The sequence below is a fragment of the Oenanthe melanoleuca genome, chromosome 2, assembly GCF_029582105.1.
Source record: "Oenanthe melanoleuca isolate GR-GAL-2019-014 chromosome 2, OMel1.0, whole genome shotgun sequence".
NCBI lineage: Eukaryota > Metazoa > Chordata > Aves > Passeriformes > Muscicapidae > Oenanthe > Oenanthe melanoleuca.
In genome coordinates this window covers 127,804,923-127,828,758 of record NC_079335.1, presented here as the reverse complement: position 1 = coordinate 127,828,758, position 23,836 = coordinate 127,804,923, and the positions used below count along the sequence as shown (strand labels likewise).

Genomic DNA, 23,836 nt, shown 5'->3' with positions numbered 1-23,836 from the left:
TTTTCTCCAATATAGTCACTCAAGAAATAAAAGCTTTCACGATCTTTGAAATACAAGGGAAAGAAAATACTATAAAAATCAGAAGACTTTAAAAATGTAAGTCACTCTAGTCCCATGAAAATTTGGCCCTTCTCTCATCTAGATCTGTACAGGATTTCTTACAAAATCTGTTAACAACTATGAAAAAAATCTTTGTGTCTGAGACAAAGATTTTTTCTAATTTACTCTCTTATTTTCCAGGAGGTGCTATTATTCCTTTCAAGAGGAAAAAGTACTTAAACAGATGTAAGTCAAAGAGTTGCAGGTGTGAATTCTACACATATATCTTGCTTCCTTCTCTGTATGTGCTATATTATCAGAAATAGCTTCAAATTAAATAAGTCTGCCTAATCTATGGGAATTATAATATTCAAATTACATAGAATAATTGAACTGAAGGGACCTTGGAAGGGATCTTATCAAAGATATCTAGTTCCAACTGCTCTGCCATGGGCAGGGACACATTCCACTAGAACAGGTTGCTTAGAGCCCCATCTGACCTGGCCTTGATTGAGAGGGGACTGATACACAGTTCATCTAAGAGCTTATGTACAGAAGTGTTATCTAAATAATATATAATATATATTTAATATATAAAATATATATAATTTCTCTAAGCAACACATTTTACAGATATGTAGATTTATTTCATTATCTGTCATTAATATAAAACCTGATACTGTATGTATGTTAACTTACCTTTGCCCAGATGGCTGCTGAAAGTCCCAGGACAGGACTAACTGCTAGTATTACAAGGGTTAACTTCCATCCTCTTATGAGACCAACAACAAATCCTGTCACAAATGTTGTCAGTGATTGAACAAGCAATCCAACCTTGTCACCTATTCCTTCATTAATCTTGGAGACATCACTGAAAAAGAAATGACATACAGAGAGGAAGAAAACTGTAGAAAGCACAGTGAAGGTTTTCAGTTTTGTTATGCGTGGAAGACAACTTTTATTATCCAATTACTGCTCCCAATAACAGTTTTCTTCAAGGTAAAGCATTATGTAGTGTGGCCAAGGAAAATTTCATATTTCTTGTGAAACTGTAATGCTATGAACCTGCTTTCGTCTGAAAAAGTTGAAATTCTTTCTGTAGAGCAAAACTACTCTCACTTTCTTAATACCAAATTTTTGATCTGTTTGGTACTTTGAGCTATTTGGAAATAAAAGATAAAGGCTTTCATGCAGGCAACGTTTTGCAGTTAAAGCTGTTCACATTGCTGTGCTGAGTCAGTACCTTTTTTCAGTCCTCAGTGTGCCCAGAAATGAACTGATTTCTTTTCATGGGGGCAATACCATAGACTGGGCTTTAGTAATCCTTGGAGTTCAAGGGAACTTAACAAAATGCTTTTCTGACATCTTTGTGACAGTCCTGTATCAGAAGTATTAGAAAGTCAATCCCTGAGATTCTCCAAGAGGAAATTTGAAAAGTTAGTTTCACAGAGAAATAATTTAATTAAATAAAAAAAATAATTTCTAAGTCCTACATGTTTAACAATATAAAATAGCATTGGGAAAGTTATAGTGTACTTACTCTAGAAGACGAGTATTAAGTTCTCCCACATCATTCACATCAAACCATCCAATTTCCTGTCTCATAATTGCATGAAAAAATTTTTCTCTAATTTTTCTTATTTGCCGACCTGCTGCTAAGGTCCAGAATGAAGTTTGAACGTAAGCAGCAAGAAGAACACCAGCTGCTATTCCAGAATAGTAGTATGCATATCTGTAAAGGAAAAAAAGGGCAAGATTCTCTGAAATAAGCTTAAAATTGGTTTAATTACCAATTAGTGTGAATTTAGCATGATGCTTACATTTCTGTTTGACCTGAATTAGGGTTTATATGCTTATACTAGAACTTACAGTTCACTGTAAAACTTGCTTAGTTTTCCATGAATATCATTTAATGTCAGAATTACCATTAAAAAAATTAGCAGGTGTTTTCTCATAAGATACTTTTAGAACTCTATTTCTGATACAATACCCTTTTCACTTAAATGTCTCACATCCAAAAACTGCCTAGCATTAGACAGACATAGACCAAATCACATATACCTATATTATACACACATTTAAATCATAAACATGTGTGTCTATGTAAATAAATAAATAAGCAAACATATGCATGGATGCAGTAAATATTTCCTCATTTGAGAGTACAGCATTACTATATGTACGTCTACAGAAATCAAATGCTGTTAGAAGAAAAATTCTTTGGGTCTTTTATTCATAACTGATATTTTATTTTTATATTAATTATTTAACACCTGTGTGCTATGAGCAGGGTGTTAAATCCAAACCAGGAGTATGTGAACCATGATAATTCTCAAACTGGAAGTCACAGCTTTAAACTGTTTAAAAAGAATAAAATCAGTTTTGATTTGATGAAGAATTGATACCAGAATCAGTTATAACTAAACTTATACCAGAACTCAATGAAAAAAAATGCAACTTAAGGGATTTAATTTGTAAAACACAACCAAAATCAATGATTAAATATTATATGATGTGTATTACCTGTAATTATAAGAGTAATGTATCTATATAAAAGTAAACCATTAGTAAAAAGCTTGACTCATGACCTTTTCTAAACTCTTGCAATCTTCACTCTTTTACTAAGTTATGCATAGTATTTTATAGAATTTTAACATGGAACTTGGCAGGAGTAAATTGCAGGAATCTGTGTCCAAATGCTCTGCTCTAAGAGAGAATGGCTTTACAAATTAAAGTTCTCGAATTTTATTCCAGTCTTTCTTGTGGCTATAATATCATACAGTATAGTTAGGGACTTTGAAACTATACTCATTATGAAATTCACTTAATCAAAACTGTTTAATAAAATCAGGTTAATGCCTAACAGAATGCTGGTTAGTTGAATACAGACCTCAGACACATTGAGCTCCATTAAAACTCCACAAAGACTCTCAAACTAAACCCAAGAACATTGATTCTAAATTCAGCAGTAATTACTTTAGCAATTACTTTATGATACTACATCACTTCAAAGAGTTGGTTTATGTTTGGACTTTGTTTACTGACAAATCATATCCAAAGGACTCATATCTTTGCCAGATTCCATGCTAATGAAATATATTCTGTAAATTCACTGCTGCAAGTTATCACAGAGTAAATGCACTTTGCATTGTAAAATAATAGTTCTTTTTCTTTTGAGAAATTGGAGTTTAGGAAAACTGTTTGAGGAACAAACTCAACTAAGTCCACATGCATAGTTCAGTACTTGAACACACCTGTGTGAGAACTCTGCCCTTGTAAACAGTTTCTATCATTATTTGACCTGTTGGCTGGCATTCCTAGAGAAACAAGGACTTGGTACAAAGAGCTTTGTCATGCCAGTGAAAATGCCGACTCAAGGCTCTAGCTAGAAACTTTGGGAAAGAACACCTATTCCTGTGCTGCTAGCCATGCATTTATCAGGAAACAATTTGTTTCTAAAGAAAATCTAGGGCTGCTTTTTACTCTTGCTTGTACTTTTAGAGTTATTTTGTCCTGGTTTGACCCCAGTTGGATTCCAGATACCGACTGAGGACACTACCACTTCCCTTCCTCAGCTAGACTTGGCAGAGAAAAATATAGTTCAAAGCTCATAGGTCAAGGTAAGGACAGGGAGACATCACTCACCAATTAAATAATGGGCAAAACAAATTTTAATATTTCATATGCAGCAATATTTTAGTAACTATTTTTAAAGTTCTTTTAGAATAAACACATAAACAGACTTTGAAAATGTGCAACTAGGTGTCAGGTATTTACTAAATACAGAACAATTAGTGTAACTTTGCCCATGCACACATTATTTAGTTTGCAACTCTTGCCTTCAAATTTGTTTTCAAACCACTGGGAACAAGTATATTCCACTGGAGGTTTGTAGGCATTAATTACATTCATGTCAGAGACTGACAGAATTGTTGCAGGAGCAAGAAACTCTCCTATAAAGTATAATTGCCATTCCCTGTCAATTCATTCTCATTACATTAAAGTCCCTCATTTCTAAGAAACAGCAGCCTTGTCCTAACTTGTTCTTTTATTTTATGGTGAAGAGTTGTTTGGGTATGTTTTGGTTTGGGTTTTTTGGGTGTAAATAGTCACGGGTTTTTAATTGCAAAAATTAACTACAGAATGTAAATAAGTTTACAGTCCACTGTTACCCAATAATTATAATGCACTTTGATATAAAACAGCACGAGTTACTACAGAAAATGCCTTTTCTCCACCTTCTCTTCAAAAAAGACAATTGTCTTGAAGAGTACAGCAGACACATTTCAATATCTAATTGAAAGGAACAAAGTTCAACCTGAAGAAAAGAACCTGAAGTGGTACAAGAAACACAAAAACTTTACATATCCTGCATAAACTAAGTGTATGGATAATGGTTAATAAAACCTCTTAACAAAACACTTTTATTAGCAGCTTATGTTTCTTCATATTAAATCTTTTCTTTATGGAGTTTTGTAGCAGAAGAACTTGCTGTCTTATTGTCTTCTGCTGTTTTCAGCTTTAGAATGCTAGATTTAAGGTAGTTTATAATCTAAATCTGCATTTTCTACAGTGTAGGTAATTTCTCAGAATTATAGAATTGTTTAGGTTGATAGAGACCTTTAAAATATCTGAATCCAATAATTAACTCAGCACTGCCAAGTCCATCACTAAAACATGTCCCTCAGTCTCACATCCACAAATCTTTTAAATGCCTCCAGGGATGGTCACTCAACCACTTCCCTGGATGTCCTGTTCCAATGTTTGTCATCCTTTCCATGAATATATCTTTTCTAACATCCAACCTCCCCTGGCACAACTTGAGGCCTTTTCCTTTTGTCCTGTTGCTTATTAGTTGGGAGACCAAGCCCCATCTTGCTACAATCTCCTTTCAGGTACTTGTAGAAAGTTACTTAGCTGAACTTGATGCTTTGGCAGCAAAGCAGGTAGTATCTGACAGTAGTAACTGGTTTTTTGCAAGTGAATCACCATAGCTCAAGGTATTGACCCATGATAATCAATGTAATTTTTTATCATAACAATTACTCTATATAAATTCAGAGCAAAAGAAGAAAGAAGGAAGGCAATGCAGACTTCACTGGGATACAGAGCACCCCTGAAATGTGTCAGGTTGGGTCAGAGCAAGAGATTACAGGGAAATTTTTTGGAATAGCTGGGAATGTTCAAGAATCTTCCCAGGGCCTCAAATAATCCCTTGTGCCAATCTTTAGTTACATTTATTATTAAATAATTGCTTTTGTGTTGTTTAAAGTGTGCAAAACATCCTTGGGAGAAGAATGGTTTTAGTAGAAATGTGTGGCTACATTAAAAAAAGAAGAGGAAACACCAATTTTTATTTACCTTGTCATATCTTCCTCCAGCTTGTTAAGAACTTCTGAAGTGAAATTCATTGAAAAGTTTCCTTAGAAAAGAAAAGAGTAAATACTTTTAATAGGGCAAGATTTAACAAATTTGTTTTCCTGCATGCTGTTCAGTATATCTGGAGTTGCTACACCTCCTTTTGAATCAGGTTGATTTGGAAGAAAGGAGGAAATTCTAATGTACATGAATGAAGGTTACCAATGCAGGGTTAGTCATAACTCCAGTGACTACAAAACTATATGACTATAATTTGAGATTAAAAAGTATACCTGAGCGTACAGACATAGAAGAACAGAATGGTTTGGGTTGGAAAGAACCTTAAGGTCCATCCAGTTCTAATCCCACTACCATGGGACACCACCCACTAGACCGGATTGCTCAGGGCCCCATCCAAGCTGGCCTTGAACACTTCCAGGGATCAGGTATCCACTAGATCTCTGGAAAACTTGTTCCAGTCCCCCATCACACTCACAGAAAGGAATTTCTTCCTGATATCTCATCTAAATAGTCCCTCTTTCAGTTTAAAGCCATTACCCCTTATCCAATTATTACAGATTGCTGTAAAAAGTTGCTCTCCTGCTCTCTTGTAGCCCCATTTCAGGTACTGGAAAGGCTGCTATTAGGTCTCCCAGGAATCTTCTCCAAGGTGAACAGCCCCAGCTTACTCAGCCTGTCATCATAAGGGAGCCCACTAATCTCTTCAGCCCTCTGATCATGTTCGTGGCCCTCCTTTGGACTTACTCCAACAGGTATCCTTATGCTAGGGGGGTGCCAGAGCTGGATGCAGCACCCCAGAGAGATGTAGAGAGGTTAGCATCACCTCCCTCCATGTGCTGGTCACAATTCTTTTGATGCTGCCCCTGATATTACTTCCTGTGTGCGAGCCTACAGTGCTGGCTCATGTTGAGCTTCTTATCAACACCTTCTAACCATTTTCCTCAGGGCTGCTTTCGAACCATTTTTCTCCCAGCCTGTATTTGTGCTTGGGATTGCCCCAACCCACATGCAGGACCTTGCACTTGGCCTTGTTGAAGTTTATGAGATTCCCAGAGACCCACCTCTCCAGCCTGTCAAGATCCCTCTGGATGTCCCCTTCCCTCGAGCATGTCAGCTGCACTGCAAAGCTTGGTGTCATTGGCAAACTTGCTGAGGGTGCATGGATCCCACTGTCCATGTCATTGACAAAGCTGTTAAACAGTGTCAGTCCCAATACTGACAGCTGGAGAACCCTCTCATCACTGGTCTCCACTTGGACAACTCTTTGAGTGTGACCCTCCAGCCAATACCTTATCCACCAAGTCTTCCACCCATCAAACTCATGCCTCTCCAATTTAGTGAAAAAGATGTCGACTGGGACAGTGTCAAATGCTTTGCAGATAGTCCAGGTACATGATGTCCAAATTCTTCCCTACACACCAAATCTGTAACCTGGTTGTAAAATGCCATCAAAATGTCAGGTATTATTTGTCCTTAAAAAAGTCATGTTAGTTAGCATCAGTTATATTCCTTACATTCCATGTGCCTTAGTACAGTTTCCAGGAGGATCTGCTTCATGATCTTGCTGGGCACAGAGGTGAGATTGACTGGCGTGGAGTTCCCCGTGTCTTCCTTTTCCCCTTTTTAAAAAATGAGGGTTATGTTTCCCCCTTTTTCAGTCAGTGGGAACTTCATCAGATTGCTATGACACCTCAAATATAATGGACAGTGGCTTAGCACCTTCCTCTACCAGTTCTCTCAGGCTCCACAGATGCATCTCATCAGTTCTAGTAGACTTGTGCACCTCCAGATGCCTTAGATGTTCTCAAACCTGACCTTCTCCTACAGCAGGCAGTTCTTAATTTTCCCAGTCCCTGCCTTTCCGTTCTGTAATTTGGGTAGTGAAGGCTGAGGGAAAAAATCATTAAGTCCCTCAGTCTTTTCTGTATCTCAAGTAACCAGGTCTCCCATTTCCTTCTGGAGGGGGTCCACATTTTCTTTCATCTTCCTTTGATCACTGACCCACCTGTATAAGCTTTTCTTGTTGCCCTTGACATTCCTGGCCAGATTTAATTCTATCAGGGCTTTAGCATTTCTAACCTGATCCCTGGCTGCTTGGACAGGTATTCTGTATTCCTCCCAAGCTACCTTTCCTTGTTTCCACTCCCTCCAGGCTTGCTTTTTGTGTTTGTCTCTTGGTTCATCCATGAAGGCCTCCTGGTGTTTCTGCCTGACTTCTTCTTTGTTGGAATGCATCACTCCTGAGATTGGAGGAGGTCATCCTTGAATATCAACCAGCTTTCTTGGGCCCCTCTTCTCTGCAAGGCTTCATCCCATGGTACTCTATCAAGCAGGTCCTTAAAGAGGTCCAAGTCTGCTCTACTGAGGTTCTAGATACTGATCTTGCTGTCCTCCCTCCTTGCTGCTCTGAAACTCCACCATTTCATGGTCACTGCAGCCCAGTCTGCCCTTGAGATTCATGTTCCCCACCAGGCCCTCCTTTTTAGAAAGAATGAGGTCCAGTAATGCACTCCTCCTCACAGGCTCCTCTTACATTTGAAGAAGTTATCATCAATACAGTCCAGGAACCTCCTGGATTGCTTATGCCCTTATTATTGCTTATGTTGGAGGTGGTGCTCTTCCAGCAGTTACTGGGGTGTTTGCAGACCCCCATGAGGACCAGGGCTTGTGAATGCAAGGCTGCTCCAATCTGTCAATAAAGGAACCTCATCTGCTCAGTCCGCCTCGTCAGGCAGCCTTTAGGAGACAATGTCACCCCAATCAGAGTGTATCTCTATTAGAATGAACATGAGCTACTAATTTGCATCATAATGTAGTATTGTGGTTTCTAACATCAGTATCTCCTGTCAGGATGTGTGAATCTTCCTGTCTTTTTTTCAAATATGAGCTATTGTTCTTGTCATAGCAGATAATTTCTTACCTGTAAAATTTGTGTCTCCAGAAGCAACAAAACTATCAGTCATATCACCAAAAATTATCATCGCGATAGGAAGACTGCTTCCATGGGCTACTGCCAGCAGAGTGCCTAGTATCATTAATAATTTATCTGACCAGCTGGAGTATCGAAACTGTGAGTGAGAAGAGAAATTCATTCTAACTATTGTATTAGAACACTAACACAATTCTATGTCTGCAAAGTCAAGAAAGTAAAGAAAAAGCCATCAATTGCACGCCTGCTGTCACCAAACTACAACTTTATCTCCTTAGAAATACAGTTTAAAAATAATTTAAATGTACAGGAATAAATTATTTCTATATAAGCACTTTTATACTATAAACTGTCAAAACCAGAGAGATGTGCCATTTTAATGCACAAGTATCTGCACCTGGATAAGAAAGGCCATAGGAAAAAAAGGCATAAAAAATTCACACTTTTTTAATTTGCCATTTATAGTTCAAATTGTAAGAAGTTTTAATGGTGTTATGATAATTAAGGCAATAATTGCTTTTACTGTAAATTCATTATTATGCCATCAGAAAAAGTGTTCCTAATGTACCATAGACATCATAGAAATGTATTGAAATCTTAAATCCTCTTGCCATTGAACTTGAAAAAGTTTGAGCTTATCTATTAAAATAATTGGCTTTATTCTGTACTGTAAAATACTAAGTTTACTGATATAAATTATAGTTGTATGATGTAGTTGCACAGGTGTAAAATGTATATAGCAAAGCAAAGAAATTGGACACTGCCCACCATCATATACTATAGTTTTATGTCTGTTATTTGCAGTATCATTGTGTATTACACACATTAAATCAATAAAATATAAAATATTTCAATATGACTAAAAGAGGACCTAGGATTTAATTGATTAAATACTAAGAGGTTGTCTTTTAAAAAATCATGCAGAAAATTTTAAAGAATCTGGAACCTTTTAGCATACAATTCTTAATTTTAATTTTCATAAGTGGCATGGAGTTGCCTTTTATTGCTGACTCAGGTGATTGAACAATGACTCATGTGGATAATTAGTGTGATTAGTACCTGACTGGTAATTTAGAGGACAAGACCACACTCATTGTAGGTATATGGCCATCCTTCTCATTGTGTCAGGAGAAATGACTGAACATAGAAATTCCTATCTTTCACAAACCAATATCTGGAATGGGTGTGTTTAAGATGATTATTACTAAGGGAACACTCCTAAGAATCCTTATCTGTGATAAGACAGCTTCTTTAGTATAACTACATCCACAAAAAGAACTGATTGATTTCTATACTACAGCAAGTATTCTACAGTATGAACATATTTGGTAAAGAGATTCCATCACACATGCAGGATAATAGCATAATTATAAACATTTTTGATTACATTTTGAAATGTGCCTGTATTTACTTATATGTACACACATATAGAGTGAATAAACTTTACCAGTGTAAATGGGCTGACCATCTTAGGTTTTTCCCCTTTCTTCTGCTTCTTCTTTGCCTTGCTAAAAAAGGTGTGGTAGTTTTAATGAATTTAAAAATGGACCACATTTCACAGAAATACAAATTCAACATATTAAAACAGTTCAATTATATTATAATTTTTAAATCATTTTGCAGCAAACAATTGCATAAAATGAACATAATTTATTGAGGATTCTTGAAATGTTTCTATTTAAATCTTCAGCAATATAAGTAGTATCACCTCCTAACTTCTGTAAATTTAAGCCATCTTCTTCCCAGTTCACCCCTTCAAGGATGAAACAGCACCAACGAGGTTGGTGGTTCCACTATCTGGTCAGGGAAGTTGTGAATTAAAGCACTGTACATATTTCAAAACAGAAGAGAGGAAAGCTTTCCTACATAGTGTAATGTTGGTTCACTGCCATACTAAAAATATTAAGATAATTTTTAGTGGTTGACATAAATGTATCCAATATTTCCATTCCAACATAATTTCTGTCATATTTTAGAATTGTTTTTCCAGTCAATACCGTGGACACTTAGTCCTTAAAGGAAAAAATAAACAGTCCTTTTGCATGAAATAAATGTGCCTATCAATGCTACTCTTAGATTGATACAAAGCTTTCTCTTACTAGATTCCTAGCAAAATAAGGCAAAATAAAATTTAAAATATGAAATTTAATAAAATAGAAACCAAAGTAATGGAGTCTAATAAGCTTCAATACAGAATATTTACCATATTTAATAATACTTACTGTTTGTCTTCAGATTCATGATCCTGGCTGGATGCAGCAATCTCATGGCTATTTCCATCTGCAGTATACTTCTTTTCATCTTCAGAAAGCATTTTAAATTTCTTGAAGATAGTTTCCTGTAAAATAATATTTGATTGAAAAATACACAATCTTAAGCTGACGACAGAAATCTCAACAATCATTTGTTTGAAAGAAAAATATGGATACTTATTACAATCAGTAAAGTTATTATCATATATTACAAAGTGAATATTCATAATGCACAAGTATAAGCATATTGAAAGAAGCCCAGAAGTCTAGAGTTTCCTCACAAACATTTATATTCTGTATTTATCCTATTTGAGAGTTTTGTCATTCATTTAATTTCATTTGAATGATATAACATTTTCTGCAATTCAGTACAGATATACCAAATAAATGAAAAGTTAAATGTTTATTTAAAAGAATACCCAGTTTATTGGATTTGTCCCAGTTTTAGTTATCAGTGAATCTATAAAATATCTCTGATTTTTAACAAAAACCCCAAACTACTGACATACCGTGAAAGGTTGTTCCCGGTTTGTGTCTACTCCTCTGAAAAATTATTCAAATGTGAGCAGAATTAATATGGTTAAGGATATGCACCATGATTGGACTTTGCTCCTCTTATGTAACACAGACATGACAAATAGCTTTCTCTTGGAATTTTTCCCACTCCAATAGGCTCGCTTATCTTGGATAGTAAAGTGTATGCACTTTGGACTGTACCTCCCTTTTCCTAAAGGGAATAATACTAGTCCTTGAACACACACATAATTCACTGTGGGAAAACAAGCCTGAATACTTTATTCTTCCACCAGAAAAAGTTCCCTATTATAGATACTGCTGTTTTAATTATGGCCCTAAAATGGAAAGGAATTCCTCTTTACCTTATTAGAGATGTTGCTGAATTCTTGAAGTAACTGTTGCACTTAAGGATGAATCCATTCTTGAATACACAGTGAGAATGAAACCAGGTAACACCAAAACATTATTTTAATCTTTTGCTTCCTTTCCCATCTTCTAAGTCTAATCCAGGAAAACATTACCCACCTAGCATGTAAAAAAAATAAGGTTTTTACTATAGTGCATATAGTTCCTCATTTGAATAACTGCAGAAGAGCAAGATGAGTTTCAGACTTGGTTTAGAAGTGTTTTGGATATAGCTCTGGTCAGCAGAAATTTGCCTAATTAGTATTCTAATTTTTGAATGTATGTTCATATTCTAAATTGTTTGAAATGGGCCATCTGTTTTATTGTAGAAATGTATTGTTTTTATCAGTATCTGTAGGGATTACTTCAATGAAAATAACAAATATTTTAAACATAAGTTGCATTTCAGAATCCTTATTTCAATGTATGTATTAAAGTAGACATGTTCAACACTTTTACAGAAGTAAATTTTATGAAAAATTAAATAAAAAATTGTCCTAGAAGACAAGTAGGTTTATATGAATTTTTCTGTAGGTCTTCTATCACTTTACTCACACAAAATTTGCCTAATCTGATAATTACCCAGAAGAAATTATTTTTGTTCCTTTTTTGTCATGCATGCCTGCAGTCTTAAAATGTTAGTGAAAAGGTAATTTTATAATGTTTTGGAATAAAGATAGTTTTATCAGATTGAGGATTACTTTAGAAAGGGTAGTTTAGCATTGCCAGTCAAGCAGAATATAAAAAGTTAATAAGTATTATATGTAATAAGTATTATATGTTTATCAAAAATCATTGTGATATATTTATATAGAAGTCTATACACAGCAGTTTCTGAGAATAATGGATTTTAGCTTGTGTGCCTAAATGCTTTCCTGGATTTTATCTTAATGGACTGGTCCAATTATTTCAGTGAAAACAAAATAAACTAAAATAAGAATCTTTAAAGAAAAGTCAATTGATAAAAAAAAAGAAATAGTATATGCAGTGCTTTCACAACTGTTTTGTCTTAAACGGAAAATAGAGAGAACAATGAGATCTCTCAGAATGTTCTGTTATCTCATTGCAATGTCTCAATGCTATTGCAGTGCAATCACGATAAGAAACGGAAATAGAAATAAAACAGAAGAGCAATTTTTACCAGAGTTTCTCTTGCCTGCATACAAATGCAATGCAAAGAAAATTAAAGACATCTGGTTTTATCACACTAGGATTTGAAGCAACTAAATTGATTTTAAAACGTGGGAAAATTGGGGAAGTACAGTATTTTACATCTACTTAATAAAATACAAAATTCTGTAACTTCTTTATAGCTTCTGTAGTTTGTTCAGTCACATAGCTCCACAATTGCAGGGAATTTGAAATCAGAGAAGATTACTAAATCTTTCTTTTCATATCTTGTATCTTAACTGATAATTTGGGTGAGAATATATAATTTCAGCCTGAAGAGATTAAATCTGTAAAATAAGGAACAGAAGAATCTGAGGCATCACCACTGCACATTATCTGAGTGTATAAAAAACATGTAGGTGAATGAGCTGATTCACAACCAAAGATGTACAAAACCACCTAGAAACAATGTAGGTACCAGTCAATCCAATCTGAGGAGAAACACTTTCTCATCCAATGTCTGGTGAGTGGTTTTGCCCTAAATTCATCAGCAGGATTCATAAAGCTGGTGTTTGAAAAATTCTGTCTTCCCTCAGATGAGTTATTTTTTTAAATCAACAGTTTACCCTCAGCTTCAGCCAATCTTTGATGTCATCAAATGAGAATTTTTAGTTCTATAGGCTAAGACTTGAAGCATGAAATCTTGTATAGACATTGTCTGTATCAAGTAGATATTGACTAGATGCTAAGTAAAGATGTCTTGAAAGCAGATGTCCTGGTCATTCAATAGCTCCAGATAAAAGAAAATGTTTTGAAGTTTTTTTTTTAATGCTTCTACTTATTAGTCACAAATTTCTCACAGAAGAGGGATTTAAACAGAGATGACCAATCTATGACCTTTGAGCTATTTCTGGCTAATAAACAATTTAAAATTCCTTCTCAAACCAGTTTGTTAGGAGAAGCAAAGATCTGGTAATATGGGAACTGCTGGGCAATTCAAATCCCTTGTTGCAGAAGCAAGTAAAGAATGGCTGATAAGTTTCATCCACTGTCTGAAGCTCTACTACAAGTCCATTTCAGCCATATCCGACAGTGGATCAGTGGGATTTTATGAAGATAATGCCAACTGCAGCTCAAAGAGCTACCTCTATTGAGTTATGCAGTAAATGTTTTAAGAGATTTTAGCCAGTTGAAAGTTCTCTAATCTCATCAGTTCAGGTAAGCAAAACAAAGCCTATACAAAATGAAAACTTCTAATTTTACATTAAAAATTGCAAGTGATCAAAAGTTTTTTGCACCTATTGGGTATCTGGTTCTATGCTTCATTTCCCCTCACAGACATTGTGTAGTAGAAGACAGAACAATACCTCTTGGATATTACAATTTCTGTGAAGCTCTGCATCATCAGACATATTTTCTATGTGAAAATACTTATATATATTCATAAGGTTTACTCAATTTCCTCTTTATTTAGATAGTAGCCAATTTCCCTTTGCCTAACAAACTTTGATTGTTTCTGCATTATATTCACACCTTTATTAGAATTTTAAGCACAAATACTTTTTAAATGTTTGAAGGATCATCATAGGCAGGCCCCTTGAAATGCTCTGTCAACATTAATTCTGTAGATTGAGGCACAATCAATTCCCTACTCTTATGTGTTATAAAAAAATGGTTTGAATACTCTTTCTTGCACACTTCAGTATAATGAGAGATTATATTGGCACAATATACTAAGTCTTAAATCCTTCTTTGGGTCATTGCTCTTACAGAACATTTACCAGACTTTTCAGATAACACTGTTATTTAAGTTGTAGTTTGCATGATCATAACAGAATTTTTGGACTGCAGTTAAGCTAGGTATATACAGATCATCCTGTACTGTACTCACTATTAATTATTTCAGACTGTCTCTCTGTATTTAATTATCAAAATTTACTTATCCAACCCTCTTCTTGCGTCAAAATGTCTTACTATTTTATTACCAAACTAATCATGAGATAAGAGTTCCTGAAATTACAGAAAAAGGCATTTGAAAAAGAGGGCTCTCAGGTTTTGTGGTGAAGTTTCAACTACTTATGCTTCTAAAAAACAATTTATGTTGAGAAAACCTCAGCCCACAAATACCACATTGGATCTATGAATTTTTTAATCTGATGCAGGCCATCACATTACCAATTGACACATAATATTGGAGCTACTGACACAGAAATGTTAATCTAACTTTGATATCACAGATAAACTTGTGAAATGTTTATGATGCCTTCAAAATTTTCTAAACAATATTAAGAAAAACTAACCTTTTTCACATACTTCTTAACAAAAATAGCAAACAACATGAAACTGATGCAATTACTTCAATGTCTGCATATGCTGTGACCAGAGAAAATGACACAAACTATTTTTTCTTCTATTTAATTTGATGGAAAGTTGGATTTTCCAATAAGAACCAGGTAGGCAAAATGCTGGCAAGGATAGCAGGAATTCTGTAATGATTCCTCAATGACATTCAACCCTAGCATAGATGAGAACATCTCTGAAGAACTTCTAATTCATGGTACTAGGAAAACTCCTGTTCTATTTTAGCAGCCTTTTAATCAGGGCTTGAAAAGATTAATACTCTGTAAAGGAATATTGCCAGCTTGGATACCATTCTATCAATGAGAATTGTCCTATATGAAGGGAATTATTATACTGTCAGAAACTGAGAATTTTGTGTTCCTTTAACTATGCTATATGCTCAGCTATGGGATAATGCCTATTGTAGTTGCTGAACATTTTGTTTTCCCTGAATGAAGCATGAGAACAAATCAAGTTAATGTAAGCATCAATCTTCTATTTGTGTTTAAAAGGAAAGTCTATTCTGAAAAGCAAAACACTACTCTCATTGTCTGTGATTTGATTTGGAGTTAATTGTTTATTCTCGTAAGGCAGACTGCCACAAACTAATGTCACTAGACTCCTACTACTGATGTGCCAGTTTTCAGCTTTAAAAACTCAATTTTGTTTCTAAACACATAATCTTTACTTGCTGGATAATTTCATTTAAAGTTATATTATTGTTACAGTCAGAAAAATGAATTTAAAGAAATACAGTACAGAACATAAGGGCTTTAAAAATGTTCAGGACTTTACTTTACAAATGAAAACTGATGGGAGAAGATAAACAAAATTACTTTTTGTGCAAGTGGAAAACATTTTTCCCAGTTAAATCTGAATAAAATAGATAATACTACGACATGTCCAATTTTTGTCCAAATAACTTTTCTAGGCAAGGATATGCCTGGTGACATTGTAACAGTGCACATAATCCTTCCCTCACTGCGTGGCTTTGATTGGACCGCCACTTTTTGCCACACACAAAGAGCCCTTTGTAAACTGTATACGCACAGCTTAAAAGTATTCAGCAGTTACTGATTAGTTACCATATACTATCGTTTTTTGATAACTTGAATTAATGAAATACTAACCTGAGTGTTGGTATGTTCAGAGCCCTGAAGCAAGAAACAGGAAAAATCTTTGTTGGCCAAGAAGTCCTCAGTGAGGTAGTGGAGCTGGTTTCTAGTGCCCCTGGAATGGATCCTCATTGGGATGGAATTGCTGTCTTCCAAAGCCCTGCTTTTCCCTTAGAATTTTATTTCTTTTCATTATGATGTTTTTATTCTCTTGAATCCCTAAACTGCTGCTTAACTCCAATTCAAGAGTCTTACCTCTGTCTGCAACTTTTCTTACCTTGCAGAAGCCCATTTTATCAATGTCTTTGCAGTTCTTGCTCCAAATTAAGCAATTTCCTCCAAAGTCTGAAAGATGGTCTGAAAGATGTCTTGGATCATTGACAGCTAAACACCTAAGAAACAAGAAGTTTATAAACTTGCTAGATATGAAATATGTAACAACATTAATATTATATTTTTTACAGAAATCAAAGCTATTGACTTACTCCCTGGTACAATTCAAAGCAATATTTCCTAAATGCTTGCATTCTATTCCATACTATCTGTGAAATGTCTAGATAACATAGGAAATTATAGGAATGAAAAATCTCTCATTCATCTTTTTCCCAGTAATATTGAATTTCAAGTTTTATAATGTAAAAATACCATTCTGTCCATCCTCCTTCCTTCAGATCACATCAAGTATTACATATTACATTCTTAGCAGGTGTTTGAATTCTGTACCTCTGTCGTTAGCTTCCAAAAGCAAAGATAGAAAACTTCAGACTATCTAAACTTCTTGGAGGCTTTTTCAATGTCTAACATGTATTGTCCTTGAGATAAGTTAGACCTGTTACCCCTTCCCTGTCCACAACAGATAGGAAGAACTTGTTCCACTTCACTGTAAAATACTTTCAAAATTTTGATGCTGCTTTCACAAGTGTTGCCTGTCCTCTCTTGACAAAAAATCTCAACAAAAACAAAACTTTAAACCAAAATAGACATACATCCCCCCACTCCCCACCCCATTTCCTATAACCCCTCTCGGCAGAATTGGTGATATTGATCTTTGACATTGCTATCTTCTGGACACAGACTGTTTCAAAGCTTTGGGATTTTTTCAGGAAAGTAGCCCAAAATTAGGGGTTATTTCAATAATAGGCAAATATTTTTAATTTATGTTAGTAATTTGAGTTCCATTTTCTGTAGCAGTATCGAAGTATATTTGCTTATTTTATTTGATCTTCGACATTGGATTTCGTTGCTGTGGTGAAATGACTAAAAAAAAAATCACTTCATCTCATAAGACATTGATTATGGCACTGTGACCATGTTCTGCATGTTAGTCTTTAACCACAGTCAAATTGCTTTGTTCCTTTTTGATGTTTACTGTAAAACAAATGATTGTGCACTCTAAGGTAAAAGTGTTTCTACAGGCAATTGGATACAGTGCAGACACATGTTCACCAGCTCCAAACCTTTCAAACAATCATAACCATAGACAAAAGAGGTAGTGCTCCCTCATATCATTCCTGCTTCCAGAAATGTCTGCCTTGTGCCATACCTCTGCCTCACACATTAACACCAATGATGCCTGACAACAATCCAGGGAGACTCACCAGGAAGATTCCAGTTATGATATCAAGATATGTCTGCATGTGATCCTTTTGAAAGAATCAGTTCTAATGAGACTGGAGGAAATAACTCTCTCACCATGCAATCAATGAAACTTAAGAAGTGGTAATCATGGCCAAACTCATAGGAGTAATATTAGTAAATTCAGACCTTCCTGCCAAAAAACAGAAGAAAGCACCCAAACACAGTATTTAATTAATCAGCAAGCCTCAGAGGTCCTCCTCAATGTTCCTCCCCTTCCCTGTGCAGACAGTGAAATGAAAACCTGGTTTCCTACTTCCCAGACAGAATGGGAGACAAAAGCTGCAGGTCAGATCCAGAAGGACTGGCAGGTGGCTCCCCAAAAAGTTGATATTCCTGGGGACCCTTGAACCACAAGGCTTTGGACAGTACTGCAGCACCACACAATGATAATTGAAGAAACAAAATGATCTCTGCTCATATTCCAGCTTCCTCACTCTTTGCACTCTAGACATCCTCCTTTCTGACTCAGCCCTGTGTCATGACCTCTGTACAGTTTACATTCTGCTTGCATGCAATGACACGTGACCCTGAGAGTCGTGATACTAAATGTAATTCCTTGATTTCTTTTTATAGTCAACAATAAATCATGAATGATTAACAGCTCGCCCTGATTGAATAAGGTGTTCAGAGCAGTCCTGTTTCCATATCACCACTCACTGAGAGCAAATGAGTTTGTTAGTATGGCAAATGTTCAGTAAGCAACTCTGAGCATCTCATTCAAGCACCTAGTCAAACTGAGATACCTCCTACTGTAAGAAGTCTACTTTCCTTGTATTCATTGTCTGCACCTGGCACACAAGGAATGCTGTTCCAGTAGAAATTAAAAAACCTAAGGCAAATATCCTAAGGATGAAGAGATTCCCTGTGGGCAAGGTATGCTTAAATGAGAGCATCCTCTGAGGTTCTTTGAATCGTCAGTACTATGAAGGACAACCAAATTCAGAAAATAGATATTTTTTAAACTACCTCTGCTGAGTATCTATGAAACACGGCATGCAAAAAAAGCCTTTTATCTAACCAGTAGAGAAAAAATTCTGGCAGTGACTGCATGTCATATGCCATTTGCAGAAGACATTATAGGATTTTCCATGGTGTCTGAGGATGGATATATTGCTAAATTAGCCCACACCCTAAAGAAGACAGATGATTTCTGCAGACATGGCTGACAATCAGTTCATTAAGACATCCACTGAGCTAGAAGTTATAAGGAGGTGTAACCAGAACCAGACCAAGTCCTATAATGAAACAGATTCCATGGTATGGTACACATTGATGGAACACCTTGGCAATACATTAGCAAAGAAAGATGCTTATTACTGTTTGTGACAGGACCAGAAGAATTTCTCACACACCGACTGGATAATCTAATGTGTATTGAAATTGTATGTTTACAAGAACAAAAATTATTGAAATACAGTATTTAATTTTGTTTCAAAAATGTATGTGACAAAATCTCTTTCTGAATACTGGTGTGGTGCATTGCTTCACAGAGTAGACTTACAACCTACCTTTCTAATAGATTTCCACCTACATTCATATATCGAATAAACAGAACTATTAAAGAGTGGTAGGTCTCTCAAGGAAAGCATGAGTACATGTTTCCTTAAAATGAAGCCTAAAATGAAGCTAATTCCAAGTCATAATGAGTGCGAGGTCTTTTCAGGCACTGGGCTTTGGATTGTGTCATTGCATTTAATTTGTTACAGAGTTCACCTTGATCCATTAAATCCAGCACTAGAATTGACAATTTTCTCTGTTTTCCAAGAGGGTGACATTCAGCAGGCAGAATAATGCTAACCTCAAGATTTCATAGTAAGATGTCCCCATAAACATTTTAACCCCAAGAACAGTAAAAGTTATCTTGTTTCTTGTTATGTGCCACCCCTATGGTAGTCATCAAAACACCCTTTGTGCTGCCACAATATTCATAGTAGTGGCTATTCTGATAATGGTAAACTAAGTAAACTGATCTCCTCCCAACAGATAACACTGATACAGACAAGGACTTGATTGTCATGCCATGTCAGATGACTCATGCATATATTAGTGTTAAACCATGATAGGAAATAGAGGAAAAGAATAACTACATTACTCTGAAAATCCACTTTTTCTTCATATATATTTAGATTAATACATGAAAAAAGAGGAGTGAATAACAGAAAAGGAAAAATATATATGTATATCTTCTATATCAGGAAAATACGAGCAGAAATAATGGCAAATGTTACCAAAATGTTACCTCTGTTGTGCATCAGTTTTGATCTAGCTGATAATAAGAACATTCAGGCTTTTGTCTCTCTTTGCACCTGGGTGTTTAAAAGTAGATTCTTAATTTCTGATTGCTAGGTTCACCTTATAGTTTCTGCACAGAATCATTTACTAACTTGAAGACACACCCTGAAACCTCTACTGCACAGATGGATTTCTGTACATTCAGAAAGCCCTTTTACTTCAATATCTGTCACTCAGAACACAACTGTCGACATACAAGGATATAAGGGAAACTCAGACCACAACCATACTGAAAATTCAGGTTAAAGTGACCCCAGAATAGGCTATTATGATCCAGTTATGCTGTTAAAACTAAAACAGTGGTACAAAAAAGAATGCATCTCACTGGTTACTCCTGCTTGGGTTGTGCTGCTCCTAAAATGTGAGAGATTATTATAACAACAGCAGCTGATCTGACTGCCGAGCGAGTATGAGTATTTGCTTAAAACTTGAAGCCACTGAATTCAGAAACTTTTAAAATGGGGCTTTTGAGACTAAAGGATTAGCTTTCCTTAACTAATAAAGATTGCACAGCCTCAGAATGGAGTTTGATTATCAGCTATACTGCAGGAAAAACTTCCTGTAAGAAATTTAGTAGGTAGATGTCTCAGAACAGTCATCTGAGCTATGACAAGAGACTTGACTCGCACTTAGTCTGATTCCACCTAGAATGCTATGAGATGGTAAAATACTGTGAATCCTGGGATAATTGTTGGTATTGGCATCTGGGAATGTATCTGACCAAATAGAACCATTGGCTTTCAACTAGCACTGGTATAAGACTTAAGCTAGCAAGAGTAATTATCAGATCTGTGAATCAAGCACAGCTACAATGGGAAGAGTTGCAAATTTGGCTTCAGCAGGTATGGACAAGGAAAACAGACAAGGTAATGAAGGTGAGAAAGAATACAAGGAAAACCCAGTCCTGTGGATCTAATACAAGGTCTACACACCGTAGACAGTACAGACTGTAATTTTCAGAAACACAGAAATAGTCTTAAATGACCCACAGCCTCCATTTAAAATAACGATAAAAAGCAACAGAAAAGGAAAAACAATCCTTACTGTGGGTTTAGCTCTTTATGTAAAAAGAGGTGGTAATGGAAACTGCAAAATATTATAGGACAATATGATAAAAACTTCCTTTAGTGGACACCAATGAAACTGCAGGAAGGAAACATAGTAAAATTTGAGAAAAAGAGGCAAAGATTTGAGAAAATGGGAAAGAATACCTAAATTCTTTGCTGGCTCATTTTGCCAAGTAAATAAAAAATCCTGAGAAATGAAAACTACAAAACATAAGAGGTTCCTCTCAGAAAAGCCCTCAGACATCATCTCTTCCTCTCAATAACAAAGACTAGGGAGACTCTGCTGTCCACCTTCTCCTGGTCTAGTGGCAAAATTACAATATAACCAATGGAAATGGCCAGTAACAATATTATTAATGGGTGGTCAAGGGAAGAACTTTAACTACCACTAGTACCATGGTGTTAATTGATACCATAGTGTCAATAACCACTCTTCAACAAACATTTGTTCCAGCTATAGCCCAAGAAAGAGGAAAATTGATAAAACTTACTGCATTATATGCATGAAAGGATGTTCAAGTATCTGTATTAAGATCTCTGCCTGCAATTAAATAGCTGCCAAGTTCAGGACTCTACTTCTCCTGTTCCTTCAGGAGTGGGAGGATCCCTTTTAGGAACACCAGGGAATTATTGGCACAGTCTTGTTGAAACAAAATGGATTAACTGCAGATTTTGCTACGGATGTTTGTGAAATTGGGCCTGACCAGTGGGAGGTGAGGGTGGAGTGATTCCTGCAAGTCATTGATGCTTTGTTATTAAGAATCCGGAGGAAATAAAAACAGTGGATATTTGGGTAACAGAATTTCCTCAAGTTTTCTGTGTCTGTAATTTTAAATGGGAAAAAATAGAAATTGTGTTTTAATGGCAGAGGAAGGACTCCAATCCACCATCAACAAGTTTACTGGAAAGCAAGATCTTAGTACAGAGACCTATTATTTTAACATCCTATTTATCCAGGGTTAAAAGCAAAGAAAAAAAAAGCTCAAACTGAGATTTTAAGACTTAAATAATGTAGCCATCTCTCAGGTTGTTTGTATGCCTGAAATTCATGTGACATTAAGCAGAATATTTGATGGTTATTTTGTTACTGATCTAGCCAGAGCTTTCCTTGCAATTTCACTAACAAAGCAAATATTTAGCTGTGAAAGAAAGTAATGTTGTTTTTTCCACATTCCTCAAGACTTTCAGATCAAACATATATGCATGAAATTACCATCACAATGTATTATATACACGGTATATACACTATATATGTATATATGTGTATATATATATATTCATGTAAATATACTTACATGAATGATATGTCAGTACATGGAAAACTGAAAGTATGGCAATATACTCAAGAAGTAGCCAGCATTACTCAAAACATAGGCTTCAAAGCTCATCATGACAAAACTCAGGTACAATCTAAAGTGAGATATTCAGTAATAATTATAGGTTTATTAGGAGAAGGAATGGGCATGCTGATATCAGCAAAGGATAGAACTGATTATGAGAGTCCATGCATGTAAAAATTGCATTTGTTTCACTTTTGCAGCTGCTTACATTTTTGTGGAAATCACATTTGCAGAAATGAGTAAACCACTAATCAAATTCGTGAAGAAATCTCACAAAACAGAATGGAAAGATAAAAAAGAAGTAAAACTGCACTAGTTCAAATGCTGGCATTTAGACGCACATTACTGTAAGCTGTTTCATGTTCAGCTGGCCACTACAATCTACACAGTGCTGTTTAAAGAACACAGAAGTAAAATGGTTTTGCTTCAAGATTCTTAAGATTTGTGGGAAAAAAAACCCCTGTATTCTGTATTAAGAAACAGGTTTAGCATTAATATAGGCAATTAGCTTTGTGTATACATCACTAGAGGCTGCTTTGCACTAGTCCATATCACACATTCCACCAAAGAACATATCACACATACTCTGCTGAAGTACATAATCAGTGGAAAAGTACAAACTGGATATATATCAAACCTAGGCTAGCAGGATACACACTGACTTTCATAAATAAGAGCTTTCTGTAGAATAAGGCAAGACTTTATCACTAGCTCTATAGGGTTTTTAACCACTGGAACGAACAGAAGTGCACTTTACCTGTTTGTGTGTCTCTCACAGGATAAAAGCTCCGTTATTGACTTCGTGCCACACGTTATTTAGTGTGGTTCACAAATGGCTCCAGCTTGTATCAAAAGTATGGAAAATTTTCTATTAGATACGCTGGGAAAAATAAAAAGAGCTGTTTGCCTTCACTCTGCACAAGCAACAGAACCACAAGCTCTGCTAATGATGTTAAAAGAGAAACCCAAAGGAAATGACCTATACTTAGTTTCAGACCGGATACATCAAGCTTTAACTATTTGGCTACCAAAGTAGAATACAAATTACCTACAAACACAGAAGGGAAATCTGGTAGCCTCTCCATCATGGAAAGGAAGTCCTGAACATAGGTTAATAAAAGCAGAGAGAAAAAAAAAAAGCAGGTCATGTAAAAGCCTACCAAAAAGAAACATACAGAGGTAGCAATCTTGGAATAGTCAGGCACATACTCTTGTCAAGGTTCTGGTAGTCCCAGTTGATTTGACATCAGAAGAAATGGCAAACAAACCACAGAAAATAATACAAAGCAAGGTATAAAAAGAGCAACTTTACAACATGGAAATGAGGAAATTGAGGGGTGACTATTATAGAAGCTGGTAGACACGTGACACATAAACAGTGTAGTGTGGCCAGGTAAAAAACACTTGTACATCA

At 35.6% G+C, this 23,836-nt stretch overlaps 1 protein-coding gene across 3 annotated transcripts in view; it reads right to left on the bottom strand.

Moving 5' to 3' along the window:
- ABCB1 (ATP binding cassette subfamily B member 1) overlaps nucleotides 1-23,344 on the bottom strand; it is a 51,859-nt gene extending 28,515 nt beyond the window's left edge. The window contains exons 1-9 of one of the 3 annotated variants that reach the window (XM_056483309.1): nucleotides 23,180-23,344; nucleotides 16,363-16,477; nucleotides 11,478-11,640; nucleotides 10,570-10,685; nucleotides 9,795-9,855; nucleotides 8,339-8,486; nucleotides 5,401-5,461; nucleotides 1,580-1,771; nucleotides 739-910 (exon numbers count right to left, since the gene is read on the bottom strand). In XM_056483309.1, the coding sequence (XP_056339284.1) occupies nucleotides 739-910; nucleotides 1,580-1,771; nucleotides 5,401-5,461; nucleotides 8,339-8,486; nucleotides 9,795-9,855; nucleotides 10,570-10,661 (726 nt within the window). In that variant the 5' untranslated portion in view covers nucleotides 10,662-10,685; nucleotides 11,478-11,640; nucleotides 16,363-16,477; nucleotides 23,180-23,344. Of the gene's footprint in view, nucleotides 1-738; nucleotides 911-1,579; nucleotides 1,772-5,400; nucleotides 5,462-8,338; nucleotides 8,487-9,794; nucleotides 9,856-10,569; nucleotides 10,686-11,108; nucleotides 11,205-11,477; nucleotides 11,641-16,362; nucleotides 16,478-23,179 lie in introns of those variants that run through there. The other 2 variants (XM_056483308.1, XM_056483311.1) reach the window with 2 other exon arrangements.
- Between the last annotated feature and the right edge of the window lie 492 nt (nucleotides 23,345-23,836).